The sequence below is a fragment of the Sapajus apella genome, unplaced genomic scaffold, assembly GCF_009761245.1.
Source record: "Sapajus apella isolate SASKATOON/1434 unplaced genomic scaffold, GSC_monkey_1.0 scaffold137, whole genome shotgun sequence".
In the NCBI taxonomy this organism is placed as follows: domain Eukaryota; kingdom Metazoa; phylum Chordata; class Mammalia; order Primates; family Cebidae; genus Sapajus; species Sapajus apella.
In genome coordinates, this window is record NW_022437077.1 from 31152 (window position 1) to 49627 (window position 18476).

The 18476-nt window shown below is 48.6% G+C and overlaps 2 protein-coding genes across 20 annotated transcripts in view; one reads left to right on the forward strand and one right to left on the reverse strand.

Annotated features, from left to right (window-relative positions):
* ZMYND8 (zinc finger MYND-type containing 8) overlaps nucleotides 1-18476 on the forward strand; it is a 138187-nt gene that overhangs the window by 21139 nt on the left and 98572 nt on the right. The window lies entirely within an intron of this gene.
* Nucleotides 10156-12091, reverse strand: LOC116540210. The gene is given in 3 exon segments (XM_032263610.1): nucleotides 10156-11971; nucleotides 11974-11997; nucleotides 12000-12091. Coding segments are annotated over 3 exon segments (567 nt in total). The 5' UTR covers nucleotides 12064-12091; the 3' UTR covers nucleotides 10156-11492.

An 18476-nucleotide genomic window follows, 5' to 3' on the forward strand; every position in this document is an offset into this window, starting at 1 on the left:
ATCCTCCTGCCTTGGCCTCCCAGTGTACTGGGATTATAGGTATGAGCCACCACGCTCAGACTTACAGACTTTTAAAGGCACTTGGCTCCCCTGTCTGCTGTCTTGACCCCCACATCTTTCCTACTAGCGACTCCCCTATTTCTATCCTCTTCTTCAAGCCAAACTTCTTTTTTTTTTTTGAGATGGAGTATCACTCTGTTGCCCAGGCTGGAGTGCAGTGGTGAGATATTGGCTCACTGCGACCTCTGCCTCCCGGGTTCAAGCGATTCTCCTGCCTCAGCCCCCTGAGTAGCTGGGACTACAGGTGCACATCACCACGTTGACTAATTTTTGTATTTTTAGTAGAGATGGGGTTTCTCCATGTCGCTCAGGCTGGTCTCGAACTCCTGACCTCGTGATCTGCCTGCCTCGGCTTCCCAAAGTGCTGGGATTATAGGCATGAGCCACCACGCCCAGCAAGCTAAACTTCTTAGAAGAGTGTGTATTCATATCTTTGTCCTGCCAGCTCCAGTGTGGCTTCCATCCTGACTTTCTGTATTCACATCCCCACTGAGCTTCCTGGAGACTCCATGCTGCCTTTTCCTGGGGAGGTTTTCTGTCCTCATCTGCTGCGCTGTCTCTGCAGACAAGGCTGATCATTCTTGTGGACACTCTTCCTTTGCCTCCTTTGCCACCACAGTTCTGATTTTCCTATTTCCCTGGCACCTTTTCTCCTCTGGCCATTAAATGGTGGAGTCACTGAAAGCTTGGCCTTATCCTTGTCTCCCCTAGCATGTCCGCTCTCTGGGTGATCCTGCCCACATCTTCAGCCTTATGACTCAGACGTTTATGTTTCCAACGTAGATTCCTTCTGAGTGCCGGTGGAGAGGGCCCGCTGCCTACCTGACCTCCCTACCTATTCATGGGCGTCTCGAACTCAAGATGTCCACGAGAGATTTCACATCTTCACCCCCAGGGATATGGACTCATTCCTCATTCTTCTGTTCTTTACCCTTTTGTGTCATTTTCTTGCAGTATCGTATCCTAAATATTACTCCTCTGCAACCAGCCTATCACCATTGAACTCCAGTGGCCTTGTAGCTGTTCTCCCTGTCTCCATCTGCCCCACCCTTCCAGTCTTTTGAAAGGAACATCATCTGGGCTGTCCCTTCCAACTTTAAACTCTCAAGTGTTTTCTCCTTGGCTGTTAGTATGAAGATTCACAATCCCCAAACCCTCCTGTGCTGGCCCCTGCCCATCCTGCTACTCTCCTTTCTCTCGATGTTCCTCCTCTGTACTCTAGCCACATTGTGCAGATCCATGAAAGAGCCATCTGTGGCCTCAGGGCTGTTGCTCATACTTTGAAGGTTCTCTCCTCTCCTCCTCTCCTTACTCCCCATCATTTTAAAGCTCAAAATGAGGATGAGTCCTGCCTTTGTTTTTGCTTATCCTGTTTTATTACCCCCAAGCCTGCTGCTGGTGAGCGCATAATAAATATTTTTTTGAATTAACAAATGACTTCGCTCTGTCTATCAGATGGGTAGAACTTCTGTCCTAGAGACTGAAGTAAAAGCAGCCTTTCGGCTAGAGAGGATGGCTTTGTTTTCAGCATTAATCCAGTGCCTGGAAGTAATTACCCAGCTCTAGTGTCTGTTCCCTGTAAAGCGACTGGTAGCCTGTCTTTCTTTTCCCTCTAGGGACATAGTACTCTTTGAAATGGCTCCTTCCCTCTGGTTTCTTTCCTTCCTGACATTAGTATCACTTCTAGTGGGCACCTTCTAAAATATAAGTCAGATTGTCCCCCTCTCCTTTAAATTTGCAATGGCTCCTTAAGAACACAGTCTTAAAGGCATGGTGTCTCACGCCTGTAATCCAGCACATTGGGAAGCTGAGGCAGGAGGATTACTTGAGCCCAGGAGTTCAAGACTGGCCTGGGCAAAGTGGCAAGACCACGTTTCTAAAAAAAAAAAAAAAAAAAAAAGCCAGGCACGGTGGTCTCTGCAGACCCAGCTAGCTACTTGGGAAGCCGAGGTGGGAAGATGACTTGAGCCCAGGAGGTAGAGGCTGCAGTGAGCTATGATCTTGCCATTGCACTGCAGGGCCCTGCAGCACCTGTCTCCCCTGGACAGCCTGCCCCGCCCTGTGAGAGTCCTGTGATGTGCACCTTACTGAGACACAGTCGGTACTGCCTTCCAGACAGACCCCGTGTCCATGGAGACCCAAGCCCTCTCTTTCCCTGAACCCTTTATTTGCACATCTCCCACAGAGAAGTTCTTTTAGGTTCCAAAGTCAAAAATCACTCTTCAAAGTACCTTAAATTGCCCATGAAAGTAGTCAGCTTTGATCAGAAATTCTAAAGGGTTAAGAATTGCCAAGCTAGATTAAAGGAGGAAGGAAAGGCAAATCCATATTCACATTTCTGTGCATCAGGTGCCTTGAATTCTACAACCCAGTCCCTAGAGGCAAATCAGGTTGGGTGGATGATTCCGCAGCCTCCTGCTCGCCTGCCAGGCATGCTCCTTTGTCTTAATATTAAGCTTCTGCAGCTGTGCCTTCCAACACAGTAGCCACTAGCTGTTCATGGCTCTTTAAATTTACACTAACAAGCCTGGGGGTGTGGCTCACGCCTATAATCCCAGCACTTTGGGTGGCCGAGGCAGGCGGATCACCTGAGGTCGGGAGTTCAAGACCAGCCTGACCAACATGGAGAAACCCTGTCACTATTACAAATACAAAATTAGCCGGGTATGGTGGCGCATGTCTGTTATCCCAGCTACTCGGGAGGCAGAGGTTTCGATGAGCTGAGATTGCGCCATTGCACTCCAGCCTGGGCAACCAGAGCAACCGGGCATGGTGGCTCACGCCTGTAATCCAAGCACTTTTGAGGCCAAGGTGGGCGGATCACCTGAGGTCAGGAGTTCAAGACCAGCCTGACCAACATGGTGAAACCCCGTCTTTTTTTTTAAAATAAAAAATAAAAAACAAAAACAAATAAAATAAAATTCATTCCTTAGCTGCTCTGGCCATGTGTCAAGTGCTCGACAGCCACAGGTGGTTTGCGCCTGCTGTTACTAGACAGCACTGATACAGAACAGATCGAGAACATTGACATCATTCGAGCAAGCTTGATTGGATCACATTGTTCCATAGCCTTAGTAGATTAATGGATTTGTTGTGGGTGCTGTGCTGAATGCCGTAGGTGAAGCTACCTCACCAGGGAACACAGCACTGAGTATGTTCCATGTATGATTATTGAGTTGAAGTTTTGGCCGGGCGTGGTGGCTCATGCCTGTAATCCTAGCACTTTGGGAGGCTGAGGTGGGTGGATCACCTGAGGTCAGGAGTTGGAGAACAGCCTGACCAACATGGTGAAACCCCATCTCTATTTAAAAAAAAAAAAAAAAAAAAAAAGCGTTGAAGTTTTGCTTGATCATTGCCTCCTGGGCCTGCCTGTTCTTTGAAAAGTTTTGCAGAGACCTCAGTCCTCTTTCCGTCTTCCCAAATTGGTGTTTTTTACCCATGCCCTGCTAAACTCCCCTTTTGCCAGGCCCCTTGGCACCTGGGCCTGACTGGGGTAAGTGCCACGGGATATGCCAGAGAGCTGGCCGTCCTCCCTCTAGCCGTAAGCAGGCTTTATCGTCATTACTCATTTACCCGTGTGTCTCTTGTAGACTGATAGACCAAATAACTCACCTCTTTAGACTAACAGGGGACTGGCATTTCATAGCAGCTGCTCATTAAATTCATTGTGAATAAAGGATCTCTTCCAAGAACTTTCAACTAGTTAACTTGGCCGGGCATGGTGGCTCACGCCTGTAATCCCAGCACTTTGGGAGGCAGAAGTGGGTGGATTTCCTGAGGTCAGGAGTTCAAGACCAGCCTGGCCAACATGGTGAAAACCCCGTCTCTACTAAAAATACAAAAATCAGTCGAGTGTGGTGGCGAGCACCTGTAGTCCCACCTGCTCAGAAGGCTGAGGCACGAGAATCACCTGAATCTGGGAGGCAGAGTTTGCAGTGAGCTGAGATTGTGCCTTTTTACTCCAGCTTGGGCAACAGAGTGAGACACAGTCTCAAAAAAAAAACAAACAAAAAACCTAATTAACTTTATGTGGGGTAGGGTAGGGGTGTTAAGGATTATTGGATTTTCCTTTGATACGATAAAAATCAGTGTATCCCCTTGACAACAAACCAGTGTATACAAAGAAAAAGCTAAAAATCTTCTCTTGCCGGGTAACCAGTGATAACAGTTTGATATGTTTTGTCTATACTACCCTCTCGATGCTTATAAAAATGTTAAAAAGCTTATGTAATACCTGTAATGGGGTTGAACTTTTTAGGACCTGGCCACCTGCTTCTCCTGTCCTGTTACATCCTTTAAGGGCCTTTCAAGGTTAGATTTAATGATCTAGGCTAGGCATGGTAGCTCACTCCTGTAGTCCCAACATTTTGGGAGGCCAAGGTAGGAGAATCACTTGAGCCCAGGAGTTCAAGACCAGCCTGGGCAACATAGTGAGACCTCTGTCTCTACAAAAAAAAAAAAAAAATATATATATATATATATATGTATATATATTTGCTGAGCTTGGTGGCACACACCTGTAGTCCCAGCTACTTGGGAGACTGAGGGTGGAGGATCGCTGGAGCCCAGGAGGTCAAGGCTGCAGGGAGCCATGATTGCACCACTGCACTCAAGCCTGGGTGACAGAAAAAATAATAAATTATAGATTTAATTATCCGAAAGTAAAGAATAATGGAGACCTTAGCGAACAGGGAATCTAGAGTTTTACCCAAACAGGGCAGCCGGGAGGATTGTTCTATGTGGAAATAGGGGGCCCTATTTGGAAGGATCTTGTGATTTTTCTTTTCTTTTTTTTGAGTCTCGCTTTGCCAGCCAGGCTGGAGTGTAGTGGCTCAATCTCTGCTCAATGCAACATCTGCCTCCTAGGTTTAAACAATTCTCCTGCCTCAGCCTCCTGAGTAGCTGGGACAATAGGTGTGCACCACCACATCTGGCTAATATTTTTGTATTCTTAGTAGAGACAGAGTTTTACCATGTTGGCTAGAACTGATCTCAAACTCCTGACTTCAAGGGATCTGTCTGCCTTAGCCTCCTCAAGTGCTGGGATTACAGGTGTGAGACACGGTGCCTGAGGTCAGAAGTTTGAGACCAGCCTGGTGAAACCCCGTCTCTACTAAAAATACAAAAATTAGCCAGGCGTGGTGGCAGGCGCCTGTAATCCCAGCTACTCGGGAGGCTGAGGCAGGAGAATCGCTTGAACCCAGGAGGCAGAGGTTGCAGCGAGCCAAGATCACGCCATTGTACTCCAGCCTGGGCAACAAGAGCGAACCTCTGTCACACACACACACACACACACACACACACACACACACAATAATAATTTTCAGTTATATATGACTGTAATACAGGGAAAGAAACAACTTCAGGATTATATAACAAGGAGGCTGAAGGCTGGAGGCCGGGGCTGGTCAGAGAAGGCCTCTCTGGGGAGGTGAGCCAAAAGCTGAAGTGGCAGCCATGGAGAGGATTGGGCATAGAACATTATAGATGGAGGAGCCAGCCACCTCCATCTATGTAAAAAAAAAAAAGGTATTTAGGTTTTAAGAAGGCTGCTATAGAGAGGCAGGTGAGGAAGGAGACCAACCAGTGAATAGACATGGGGCTTGGATCAAGATGGCACCCGTGAAGGTGGGACTGAACATGAACAGGATGGTCAGGGAGGGAACATCCTTTTGCAGTGTACTCGTTATGTGCCAGGCGTCATGTAGCCACCTTCATCCTCACCCCACAGAGTTTGGCTTTTTTTTTTCTTCTTTAAGACGAAGTTTCACTCTGTCACCCAGGCTGGAGTGTAGTGGCATGATCTTGGCTCACTGTAGCCTCCACTTCCCGGGTTTAAGTGATTCTCCTGCCTTAGCCTCTTGATTAGCTGGGATTACAGGGACCCACCACCGCACCTGGCTAATATTTGTGTGTTTAGTAGTGATGGGGTTTCACCATGTTGGCCAGGCTGGTCACAGTCTCCTGACTTCAGGTGATCTGCCCATTTCAGCCTCCCAAAGTGTTGGGATTACAGGCGTTAGCCACTGCACCTGGCAAAGGTTTGGCTTTTTTTTTTTTTTTTTTTTTAAATAGAGACAAGGGGTTTCACCATGTTGGTCAGGCTGCTCTCGAACTCCTGACCTCATGATCCCCCCTCCTTGGCCTCCCAAAGTGCTGGGATTACAGGTGTGAGTCACCACGCCCGGCCTTGGCATTCTTAATAACACTTGGCAGACAACTAGGTTTCTGGGGCTCAGAGAGGTGAAATAACCTGTTGAAAGACACACAGCCATGTGAGCCGGGACCAGTTCTCTCCCTGCCTTGATGAGCCTCTTTTGAGTGGAGAGGGGAATGCAATTGGAGTCCTGGGGGAAGGTCAGTGGGGATGTGGTGGGACTGGGATTATGGGCCACCTGACAAATTCTGCTTTGATCTGCAAGGAAGCTCTGAGCCCTGGAGGGATTTTGAGCCTGGCCTAGTTGAACTCATGACAGCCTGAGAGGATTTACCCTGAACCTTTGTGTTTCTCCAGGGTGAACCCTTTTTAAAAACAGGCTTGTAGCCAGGCGTGGTGGTGTGCACCTGTAATCCCAGCTACTTGGGAGGCTGAGGCAGGAGAATTGCTTGAACTCAGGAGGCAGAGGTTGCGGTGAGCCCAGAATGTGCCTTGCAGTCCAGTCTAGGTGACAGAGCGAGACTCTGTCTCAAAAAAAACAAAAAAACCCACAAAGGCTTGGAAGGGGTAGTCTGGTGAAGATCCAAAAAGATTTGGGGGCCTGGTGCAAGAGCTCATGCCTGTCATCCTAGCACTTTGAGAGGCTGAGATGTGAGGATCACTTGAGCTCAGGAGTTCGAAGCTGGGAGATCCCATCTCTACAAAAATAAAAAATTAGCAGGGTGTGATAGTGCATGCCTGTGGTCCTAGCTACTTGGGAGGCTGAAGGGGGAGGATCACTTGAACCTGGAAGGTTGAGGCTGCAGTGAGCCATGATTGTGCCACTGTACTCCAGCCTGGCCGAGAGAGATAGAGAGAGAGAGAGAGAGAGAGACCCTGTCTCCAAAAAAAAAAAAAAAAAAAGATTGGGGGAAATGAGTTTGAAATTTCTCAGTTATTGCCTTTTTCTGTGCCCTGGCTCCTCCTTCCCCCTAGGAGTGTAATAGTAATAAAGTATGTTAAAGGCTTTGTGTGCCAGATGCCTTTCACTTTGTATGCATTATCTCATTTAATCCTAACAACCCTTTTGGGAAGAGTCTATTGAGTCTAGTAATTCTAGCTGAATGACAAGTCACAGAGAGGCTGAGTAACTTGCCCAAGGTCACACAGCTGGCACATACCAGAACTTGGACTCAGCCCTAGTAGTCCCACACACTGAAAGACAGTGCCATGTTGACATTGGCCAATGCCAAGCACGCCCTTTGTGATGGAGAATTCCCAGGTGGCACTCTTGAGCCTAGGAGAAACATTGACCTGTACACTGAAGGGCTTTGGAGTGGAACCCAGCCGTGATGGCAGTGGGGCGTGCAGTATCGATCCGTTTGCCAAAGAGGCAAAATAACTTTGCCTCTTTGAGTCTTACCTATAAAATGGGTGCAGAAATGCCATCCCAACCTCTTGGGATTCTTGGGACAGTTTGTAGCTTCTCAATAAATAATAGCTGTGAACCACGTGAAACTCTTCTGCAAAGGAAATAGAGAAATATTTCCCGGTCTACCCTAACAACATGTATGTATTCACAGACTCCTGTTCAGTGGTTTGTCCATCTGTAATCAGTTTCTCTGTCATTCTCTACTTAATAGCCACTTTACCATGGCCTGTTTTTCTCTGGACTTTAGTTGCCTTATCAGTGAAATGGACAGGCTAGGCGAGGTAGCTGACATCTATAATTCCAACGCTTTGGAAGGCTGAGGTGGAAGGGATGCTTGAGCCCAGGAGTTTGAGACCAGTCTGGGCAACATGGTGAGACCCTGTCTCAACTACAAGTACAGAAATTAGCCGGGCATGGTGGCTTGTGCCTGTGGTCCTAGCTTCTTGGGAGGCTGAGACAGGAGGATATCCTGAGCCCAGGAGGCTGAGGTTGCAGTGGGCTGAGATCGTGCCACTCAGGAGCTCTGTACATGCCCACACAGTACATACCTGCACTCCAGCCTGGGTGACAGAGTGATACTCTGTCTCCAAAAAAAAAAAAGAAAAAAAAAAGTGTGATGAGTTTTGAGTTTTGAATAAATTGGTATTTGTATTTATAATAGTGACTCCCAGATAATAAGTGCTCGATAAAAGGTAGCTGTTATGGCCGGGCGCAGTGGCTCATGCCTGTAATCCCAGCACTTTGGGAGGCTGAGGTGGCGGATCAGAAGGTCAGGAGTTCGAGACCAGCCTGGCCAACATGGTGAAACCCTGTCTCTGCTAAAAATATAAAAATTAGGCAGGCATGGTGGCAGGCACCTGTAATCCTAGCTGCTTGGGAGGCTGAAGCAGGAGAATCACTTGAACTTGGGAGGCAGAGGTTGCAGTGAACCGAGACCATGCCATGGCACTCCAGTATGGGTGACAGAGTGAGGCTCTGACTCAAAAAAAAACCAAAAAACAAAAAACAAAAAACGTAGCTGTCACTACTGTGTTTCTAGCTGTCCTTCCATCAGGTCAGAGGCCTTCCTGGGACAGTTTTGCTAGTAGCCCAGTTGTCTAGTAGTTGCCTAGTGACTGTTGACTGACTGGTCCCATTGTTTTCTTCACTTTGAAGTCTGAAGCCAGGGCCACCAGGTGAAACATTACGAATCATTTTCTTTCGTAGTGAATACAGACGCCTCTGTGGGTGGTGTATTTACATAAGGTGAGACCTGCCTGGTAGCTCACTGATGTTTCTTTCCATCAGGATTTCTCAGCCTTGGCACTGTTGACTTTTGGGCCTGATCATTCTTTGTTATGGGGCTGTCCGGTGCATTGCAGGATGTTTAGCAGCATCCTAGACCTCTACCCAGTACATGCCCTTCGCCCAGTGTGTCTGTCCCCAGACAGTGCCAGATGTCCCCTGAGTGTGCTGGTTGAGAACCAGTGCTTTCCACTGTTCTAAACATCTGAGCCCCTAAAAAGTGTTTGTTTGATGGTGAGGGCACGTGCTGAGCTTCTGCTGGATGCTGGGTGCCAGGGATACAGACCTCATCTCTGGCTGGGCAGTACCTAGCATGCAGTGAGTTTTCCATAAATATTGTCATTATCATCCAGTTTCCCCAAAGCCATTAAAAAATACCTTCGTAGGCCAGGGGCTGTGGCTCACACCTGTAATCCCAGCACTTTGTGAGGCCGAGGTGGGAGGATCACGAGGTCAGGAGTTTGAGAACAGCCTGGCCAATATAGTGAAACCCTGTCTCTACTAAAAAAATACAAAAAATTAGCTGGGCGTGGTGGTGGGTGCCTATAACCCCAGCTACTTGGGAGGCTGAGGCAGGAGAATTGCTTGAACCCAGGAGGTGGAGGTTGCAGTGAGCCCAGATCACACAACTGTACTCCAGCCCAGGCGACAGTGCGAGACTCTTGTCTCAAAAACAACAGCAACAAAACCCTTTTGTTAAGTATGTAATCATGATCAGGACTGATTCAGAGGAGTCCAGTGTTTACTGGGTTTCCTGGGTCTCTGCAAACCCAGAAGCCTCATAGACCAAACGTTCACCCTGGTTCTACTTCTGGTCTCTTTTACTTAGATTTTGGACCATAACTGTCCATGCAGACAGGATTTCTTCTTTATTCCATTTGATGGCTGTATCATGTTTTGCATATGGGCATTGATGTTGCTTCCTGTCTGGCTTTTCTACAAAGCCCTGCCGCAGTGGCTACCCCATCTGTCCTTTGCACCCCTGAGCCCTGTAAGCAATAGGACTGTTCTTAGAATCACCCCACTACTATCTGAGTGATGTTAAGCATCTTTACGTTGATTTATTTATTTATGAGATGGAGTCTCGCGCTGTTGCCCAGGCTGGAGTGCAGTGGCACAATTTCGGCTCACAGCACTCCAGCCTCCTGTATTCAAGCGATTCTTCTGCCTCAGTCTCCTAAGTTGCTGGGACCACAGGTGTGCACCACCACACCCCCGCTAATTTTTGTATTTTTAATTTCATCATGTTGGCCAGGCTGGTCTTGAACTCCTGACCACAGATGATCTGCCCACCTCGGCCTCCCAAAGCGCTAGGATTATTGGCGTGTGCCACCGTACCCAGTCACAGCATCTTCGCATGGTGGCTGTCCAGGGTAATTTGGGTGACATGTTGGGTCTGAACTCTTGGCTTCCCCAAGGAATGTGAAAAGGTGGCTGTGGAGGGCCTGGCCCTTCATCCCTGGTGTTTCAATAGAGAATTTTGCCTTCTTTAGGTGGCTTTTAGAGATAACGGCCCCAGGCAGGTGGGGCACCTTGTTTGGTTAGCATCGGTGCTCTTCCTGCATCTGTCCCCTTTCTGAAGCTGATTTCCCTTTTCTTCTCCCAACCCACTTCTGAGCTGCCAGCACAGAGCTGACTTTCATTTCTGAATTGCCCTCTGACGCCGCGATTCCCCGTTGCAGTTTGGAAGCCACCAGCACCGGCAATTTTCAGAACCCAAGCCAGGCCCGGGCCGGATCAATAGTGCCAATGGGTGTCAGCCACCAGAATCAGCTCCTCAGCCAGCCACAATGTAAAGGCCAAAGGCAACCGGTTTCTCCACATTCTTTGTGGTGTTCCGGTCGAGTTTGAAGGGCCTCAACTATGTACACATGTTGGAGGGAGCCCTCCGAGCCTGGGCCTGCCGAGGGGGTGGGTGGTGGGCAGTGCTTTCTCGTAGGGAGTTGGGGCCCTGCCTTGGTAAAATGTGAAAGGACTTGGCATTCTCGATCCAGGAAATTCCTGTTGCGATGTTGTCGTTTTTCCAGAGGGCCTCATCCCAGCTGGGGAGGAGAAAGGGCCGCGGTTGCAATTGCCTCTAGTTGTTGAGGGCTAAACACTGAATTCATTTGTAAATCAGCCTCTTTTCCGTAGATTGAAGCAATTTCTGTCCTGCCAGGCGAGTTTGGAAGTTCGCCTTTTACATATGAATGTGCCCTTTAATCACCACTTCTGCATTATTGAGAGAGGGGTGGAGGAGGCTGTGTCTAGTGCGAAAGGATTGTACCTCGAGTATGAAAGATGGGTTTTCTCGTTTCTAGGAGAGGGGCATCAGAACTAAAGAGAACTGGAAACAATTACAAAAAATATTAAAACGCCTTCAAAATGCAAACCACAGCTGTCTCCCTCCCCCCAGGCTCCCTTCTGATATTGTCACCTCGGCCAGCAGAACCACTGCAGTTCCTCGTGTTTATTCACAATCCCACGAAATAAATGGCTCTTCGGTGCAGAGCACCGAAGACTTTCAGCTCAGTCGAGCTGCTGTCGAGGGTGATAAATTACAGCCGAAAGCCTGGGGACATGAAGGCAAGTCGCTGGGCTTCAGACTGCCTGATTGCAAAGAGGTGACAGTGTCCTTGCCCCGCCGGACGACCTAATGTGTACAAGACCAGGGCTGGCCTGGTAAGTGGTGACTCTTAGCCTGTTCTCTTTGCTTCTTCCTCCTCCCCCTGGGAGAGGCCGCTGAGGATCCGGAAGCAGGAATGTCTGCTGTGGGTGAGCCTCTGTTCTCTTTTGAACAAGAGAGGCTAGGCCCTCTGAGCAGCCGCTCTTTCTCAATGGCAGGTAAGTGCCTTCTCTCGGCGTTCCCTGCCCCTCGCTCGTTTTGCCTCCAAGGGACTTGATGTTCTTGGTGAAATGCCATTTTCCCCAAGTTGAGAGTGACCTTTCATTCCACTGCCTCATTTCCATTCCAGCCCTCCCCGTCCCGGCTCCGGAGCAAAAGTTCCTGTTCGTTTGCAGAGATTCATTAGAAGCACAGCTCAGGCCAGTGCAGTCCTGTGGAGGAGTGGGCTCACCCAGCAGCTGTGGCAGGCCCAAGTCAGCCGGGTGTAGACCGGTCCTCAAGTTTCTGCGGGTCTAAGAGATGGTCAGCTTTGGAGGAAATAAACATTTGCTAACGCGAGCGGTTTTGATTTACAAGTTCCTCCTGGCTTAGGCATTCTCTGCTGTGAGGACAATTTTGCCTCCTCCCCACCCCCAACCTTTGCTCCCGATTTCTTCTGTTCTCTGTCAGGAGGAAATTCCGGACTTTTGTCTCTTTATGATGTAATTACTCGTTGGGGAGGGCCCAGAAGATTCCTGGGGAAGGGAGGCCTGTTTGGGTACCTGCTCTGCGTCTTTGGGAAACGCTTTGAAGTGATTAACCGTGCTCTGCTTTGCTGCTTCTGGGAGAGCAGCCGTGTGTGGTCACGTTTGAAGTAGGCCAGGGAGAGGCCGGGTGATCACGCAGAGTGCTGCCGCGCAGGCCTCTGCTTCTGACCTCGCCTTCACAGTTCCTGGAGGAAAGCTGGCATTTTCAGTCTGATTGAAAGGCAGAAATCATGTCCTGGGCTGATGCTGGTCTCCAGTCTACACAGGCTGGCGTTTTCCATAGTTTTGAACTTGTGGGATTGATTTAACATGCTCCTTGCAGAAAGCAAGCTATGTTTTCGGAGTGGGGGTGATGGTGGGGGAGGAGGTGGAAGAGAACCAAGAAAAGGAGGAGTAGTGATTGGTTAAAAAAATTAGTTAGCATCGAATGGGTGCTTGCGATTTGCTGGGTATCATACTAAGAGCTTTACATGAATTAACTCATTGACTTCATAACTTTACAAGGTACATTATGTCCATCTTAAAGAAGAACAGAGGCACAGGGAGGTTGAGTAGCCTTTTTAAAGTCACATTGCTGGGGAGAACACAGCCAGGTGGGAAGGCGTTTTGACACCAGAGAGCTGATTCCCCACCACTGTGGCAATTCTGCCTCTCTCATTTGCAACCTTGGTCCATCAGAGCATGCGCCCTTGACCTATGTGTCCTGGTTTGCCCTGGACCCAGCTAAGCACATGGTCGGTTGCCCTACTCCTGTGGCCTGCCATGCCTGTTTGGCCTGTGGACCAAGCTTTTGTTCAGGCCCCAGCAGGCTTGCTGTCGACATCATTAAGGAAATTTAACACCCACAAAAACACAAGAAGCTCCGGGCCTTTCAGCTGCGGCCCTTTCCCTTGAGGGAGGAGACAATTCCCTGTAATGGTGTGTCATTTCCTAGCCTCTGGAGAACAGCATGTGCTGTGACTCAGGCGCCGGATGTGGGGGTGGGGCGGGAGTGGGGTCAGGGATACCTGATGTGGCCTACTGGGGAGGCCTAGCCTTGATGGAGGCTGGAAAGGGGGAGGTGAGATGACCAAGGAGCCCCCAGCCTATTTCAGGGGCTGGTGCCACTGCTTGGAGATGGGGAGGTGAATGTGCTTCGTGGGGACTGCCTTCGAGAGAACGCTGTCATCAGTGAATGACGCAAACGATTTTCCATCTTCTCCCAGTTCCTGGAACTGTTTGTTGGACCTTCCCCACCCCCATACTTCCATCTGCAGTTCAGGGGGGAAAAAGGCAAAATGAGAGTATACTCTTAAATCATAGACCCTAAACTAGGGAGTCCTCTTGCTTCAGAGCTGAAGACAAGGTCCTCTTAGTGCAAGGCCATGTGCTGCAGAGGTTAGGCGCAGGCCCTCAGAGTCTCACTGTCTGGGTTCAAATCCCAGCACTGCTCCTTGGTAACTTTGTGCTCAGGCAAGTGACTTAGTGAGAACTACAGGAAAGGCATTTTGAATAGTGCCTAGAATATCATATATAATGAAAGAAACTCTTAGCTCTTTTTTTTATTTGAGACAGTCTCACTCTGTCACCCACTCTGGAGTGCAGTGGCTCGATCTCGGCTCACTGCAACCTCCACCTTCCTGGTTCAAGTGATTCCCCTGCCTCAGACTCCCAAGTAGCTGGGACTACAGGCGCACACCACTCGTCTAGCTAATTTTTTTTTTTGTATTTTTAACAGAGACGGATTTTTACCATGTTGGCCAGACTGGTCTCGAACTCCTGACCCCAGGCAATCCGCCCACCTTGCCTCGCAAAGTGCTGGGATTACACATGAGGCTTCACGCCTGGCTGAAACTCTTAGCTCTTAATACTCTTGGCTCAGGAAAGCTATGGGCCTGAGTTATCTTGAAGTAAGATGTCCTTTAAATCAAAAGACTTCCAGGGAGTGCTGAGTTCCAGGATGACCTCTATTGGATCATAAGACACAGATTTGGGAAGGATCTCCTCACATGCTTGGTTCCTTTTTTTGTTTTTTGAGATGGAGTCTCGCTCTGTTGCCCAGGCTGGAGTGCAATGGCATGATCTCGGCTCACTGCAACCTCTGCCTCTCAGGTTCAAGCAATTTTCCTGCCTCAGCCTCTTGAGTATCTGGGATTACAGGCACCTACCACCATGCTCAACTAATTTTTGGATTTTTAGTAGAGACAGAGTTTCACCATTTTGGCCAGGCTGGTCTCAAACTCCTGACCTTGTTATCTGCCCACCTCGGCATGAGGCCGGGTGCAGTGGCTCATGCCTGCTTCTTCATACCCAGTAGACCTTCCCATATTATTACAACTGCAGTGAAATATCACAAGGAGGGGAAAATTCTGCTGCTTTCCGCCCCATGCCAAGCTGTTTTCCTGAGTCACTGCTCTGCCCTCTCCACAAGGCTGCACTCCTCCCTCACCCACGTTAACTCGTTCAGAACCACTTATTTCTGGGGGATGGGTGGGAGGCACAGGGTTGTGAGTGAGCCAGCCTGTTGGGGTCACAGGTCCTACTCCCTCAGAGAAGGCCAAAGAAAAGTCTTTCAGATTCAGGGTGAATCATTTCCCAGTGATTCAGTCGACAGTGGCTGTTTGTCATTGTTCCAAGTTTATAGATGAAACGCGCTAAGCAATGTGTCCTTGTCAGAATTAAATCATTAAAGTAGAAAAAATTGACTCAGCTTTCTGGAAAAGGTCCTTATGGCAGCCTGGTTACCATGGCTACAGCCAGGTGTACACCCACCAGTTCATCATCACCAGAGGCCCAGCCCCCACTGGAGTGGGGGGCATTTATGTCATAATGCCACCCTGTTGTCTGATCCTTCCAAAGGATACTGAATCCAGCAGGCATTTCCCAATTTTTCTCCCTATGAGCCTTCATTGAAAGCCCCTGCTGTTGACTGATGGGTTTGTTGTTTGGAAGCTATCAAATTTTGACCCCTTCGATACAACCACCGAACTCTCATCAACTCCAGGGGGAATTGATGTGTTTGTAACAGCGAACAGAATTGGGGTTTTTATGTTTTGCTGAAACCGGAAGGTTCGGAATACTCTCAGATGTGGGCCTCCTTGGGCGAGGACCCAGGTCCCCACACCCGTTGCTGAGCAGAACCTCAGTTTCCCCTTTTGTTTCCTGGTGTGCTTGGGCTAAATTCCCTTGCCAACTATGCATACAAGTGTATTAATCTCTAGTGATTTTTTTTCCTTTTTCCCCGTTAAATTAAAGAATTTTAATGGTCAAGAGGGACTTTATCATTTTCTGGGGAACCTGAAGTTTTTAATCATTGGAACTGAGGACACCTTTGCAAAGGGGAAGTAAGTTATGGCCCATGACCCAAGCAGCTGCCCTCCTGTATACAGTGTGCCTGTTGGAGGGTCCCTGGATCACTGTCATGGACTTTAAACAAAATCTTCTAGTCTGCTCCCTTTCTCCTGCTCTCTTCCCATTTTGCAACCTCTGCCTCCTGGCTTCAAGCGGTTCTCCCGCCTCATCCCTAGTAGTTGGGACTACAGGTGTGCACCACCATACCTGGCTAATTTTTGTATTTTTAGTAGAGACAGGGTTTCACCATCTTGGCCAGGCTGGTCTCGAACTCCTGACCTCAAGTGATCTGCTCGCCTCAGCCTCCCAAGGTACTGGATTACAGGGGTGAGCCACCGCACCTGGCCAATTTTCTTTATTTTCCTAGTGTCATCCAGGCACATGATAAATACAGTACACAAGGGTATAGAGTTGAAAATAATCCTTCCCTGGACTCCCTGCAGGCTCTCCTGCCAAGGTAACCAGTAGTCCCCAAGTTGAGGTCTGTTGTACTTTTGTGTTCATCCAGGAATATTCCATATTTACCCAAACATTGATGTGTATATTAATTCTTTTTGGGGAGGAATATGGGTCCGTTAATGGTGCTGGATAGACTTAATTTATTATTTATTATTTTTGAGATGGAGTCTTGCTCTGTTGCCTAGGCTGCAGTGCAATGGTGCGATCTTGGCTCACTGCAACCTTTGCCTCCCAGGCTCAATCTATTCTCCTGCCTCAGCCTCCTGAGTAGCTGGGACTATAGGTGTGTGCCACCACATCCAGCTAATTTTTTTTTTTTTTTTTTTGAGACGGAGTTTCACTCTTGTTACTCAGGCTGGAGTGCAATGGCGCGATCTCGGCTCACCGCAACCTCCGCCTCCTGGGTTCAGGCAATTCTCCTGCCTCAACCTCCTGAGTAGCTGGGATTACAGGCACGCGCCACCATGCCCAGCTAATGTTTTTGTATTTTTAGTAGAGACGGGGTTTCACCAAGTTGACCAGGATGGTCTCGATCTCTTGACCTCGTGATCCACCCGCCTCGGCCTCCCAAAGTGCTGGGATTACAGGCGTGAGCCACCGTGCCCGGCCTAATTTTTTGTATTTTTAGTAGAGATGGGGATTCACCATGTTGGCCAGTCTGGTCTCGAATTCCTGACCTCAGGTGATCCGCCTGCCTCCACCTCCCAAAGTGCTGAGATTATAGGTGTGAGCCATCACCTACAGCCTAATTTTTGTATTTTTTGTAGAGACGGGGTTTCACCATGTTGCCAGGAGCTTTTTAATCTTTTTAAAGAGCTTTAAAATTTTTTTAATTAAAAAGCTTTTTTTCAGAGACAGGGTCTCGCTTTGTCACCAAGGCTGGAGTGCTCCGACATGATCACAGTTCACAGTACACTCAAACTCCTGGGCTCAAGCAGTCTATCCCCCTTGGCCTCCCAAAGTGCTGGGATTACAGGTGTGAGTCACCGTGTCCGGCCATATGACTGTAAGGTATTCTTAGACCAGTCCTCCGTCCGCAGACGCTTGAGTGATTTGGGTACAGCACGCAATGCTCAGTGCAGTCATGTTGCCTCTGCTCCTTTTCCACTGTATTTGTAGAATTTGTTTTAAGAGGAGATTGTCGGGTCAAAGGCCAAGTGGAGAAAAAGTTTTCGGGAACAATGGCGGTAGGACTTACCTGGGAGGGAGGGGAGCTTTCTCTGGAGGAATGTGTTCATCCTGGGCTGTACCCCTGCATCTCTTTTTTGTTCGTTTGTTTTGAGACGGAGTCTTGCTCTGTCGCCCAGACTGGAGTGTAGTGGTGCGATCTCGTCTCACAGCAACCTTCTATCTTGGCTCAAAGCAACCTCCGACTCCTGGGTTCAAGTGATTCTCCTGCCCCAGTCTCCCACGTAGCTGGGATTACAGGCATGCACTACTATGCCCAGCTAATTTTTTTTATTTTTAGTAGAGATGGGGTTTCACCATGTTGGCTAGGCTGACCCCTGCATCTCTTTTGTGAGTTTTCCCACTAATTAGCTGCTGTGTACCTTTGGGGCAGTGCCTTGGGCTCTCTGGGTCTCCCTTTTTTGATGTCTGTGGTTTGATCTCTGGACTCTAGGGTCTGTTCACCCTTAAGGTACCTGCTGTTAGCATTTAATTTCCACTCAGGACTGCGTCTCCATGTAACAGCCTGAATATTTGTTCAGGACTGTCCAGAAGCTTGCCTGGTGAGGCTGGAGAGTTCCACCCTGTAGACTGGATTTTGGGAAAGCGTTCATTGTCTTCCTCTGTGAATCTGCTGGAAGATGTTTTGCCTTTTCACCAAAGTCATCTGCTAGGAGGCCTTGCTTGGACCATGATGGATGCTGTTAATCTGCCCTCAGTGACTCTGCTGCAGACAGGGAGACAGATGCACCGTGTAGCCTGCATGCTGAGTGGTAAAACTGGGGCAGGAGCATCTTTGGTAATTGACATCTTTATGGATTTCACCTCCCATTCTACCCCATTCCCCTGTGCTCTTGGCACAGCTTTCCCCTCTTGTGGTATTTATAGCTTTCTCAGAATGTCAGGTGCACCAGGCTGTGCCATTTTATCGTTCTAAGTTAACAAGACCACCATCAGGTGTGGAGCGGATTCAAGTCCTTGCAGGTGAAGATTGGATGGATGGTGGTGGAAGTGTACATGTGTTTATTTATTTATTCATATATATATATATATATATATTTTTATTTTTTTATTTTTTTTGAGACAGAGTCTCTTGTCACCCAGGCTGGAGTCCAGTGGCTCGATCTTGGCTCACTGCAACCTCTACCTACTGGGTTCAAGTGATTCTCCTGTCTCAGAGTAGCTGGGATTACAGGCATGTGTCACCAGGCCCAGCTAATTTTTTTGTGTGTTTTTAGTAGAGATGGGGTTTTACCA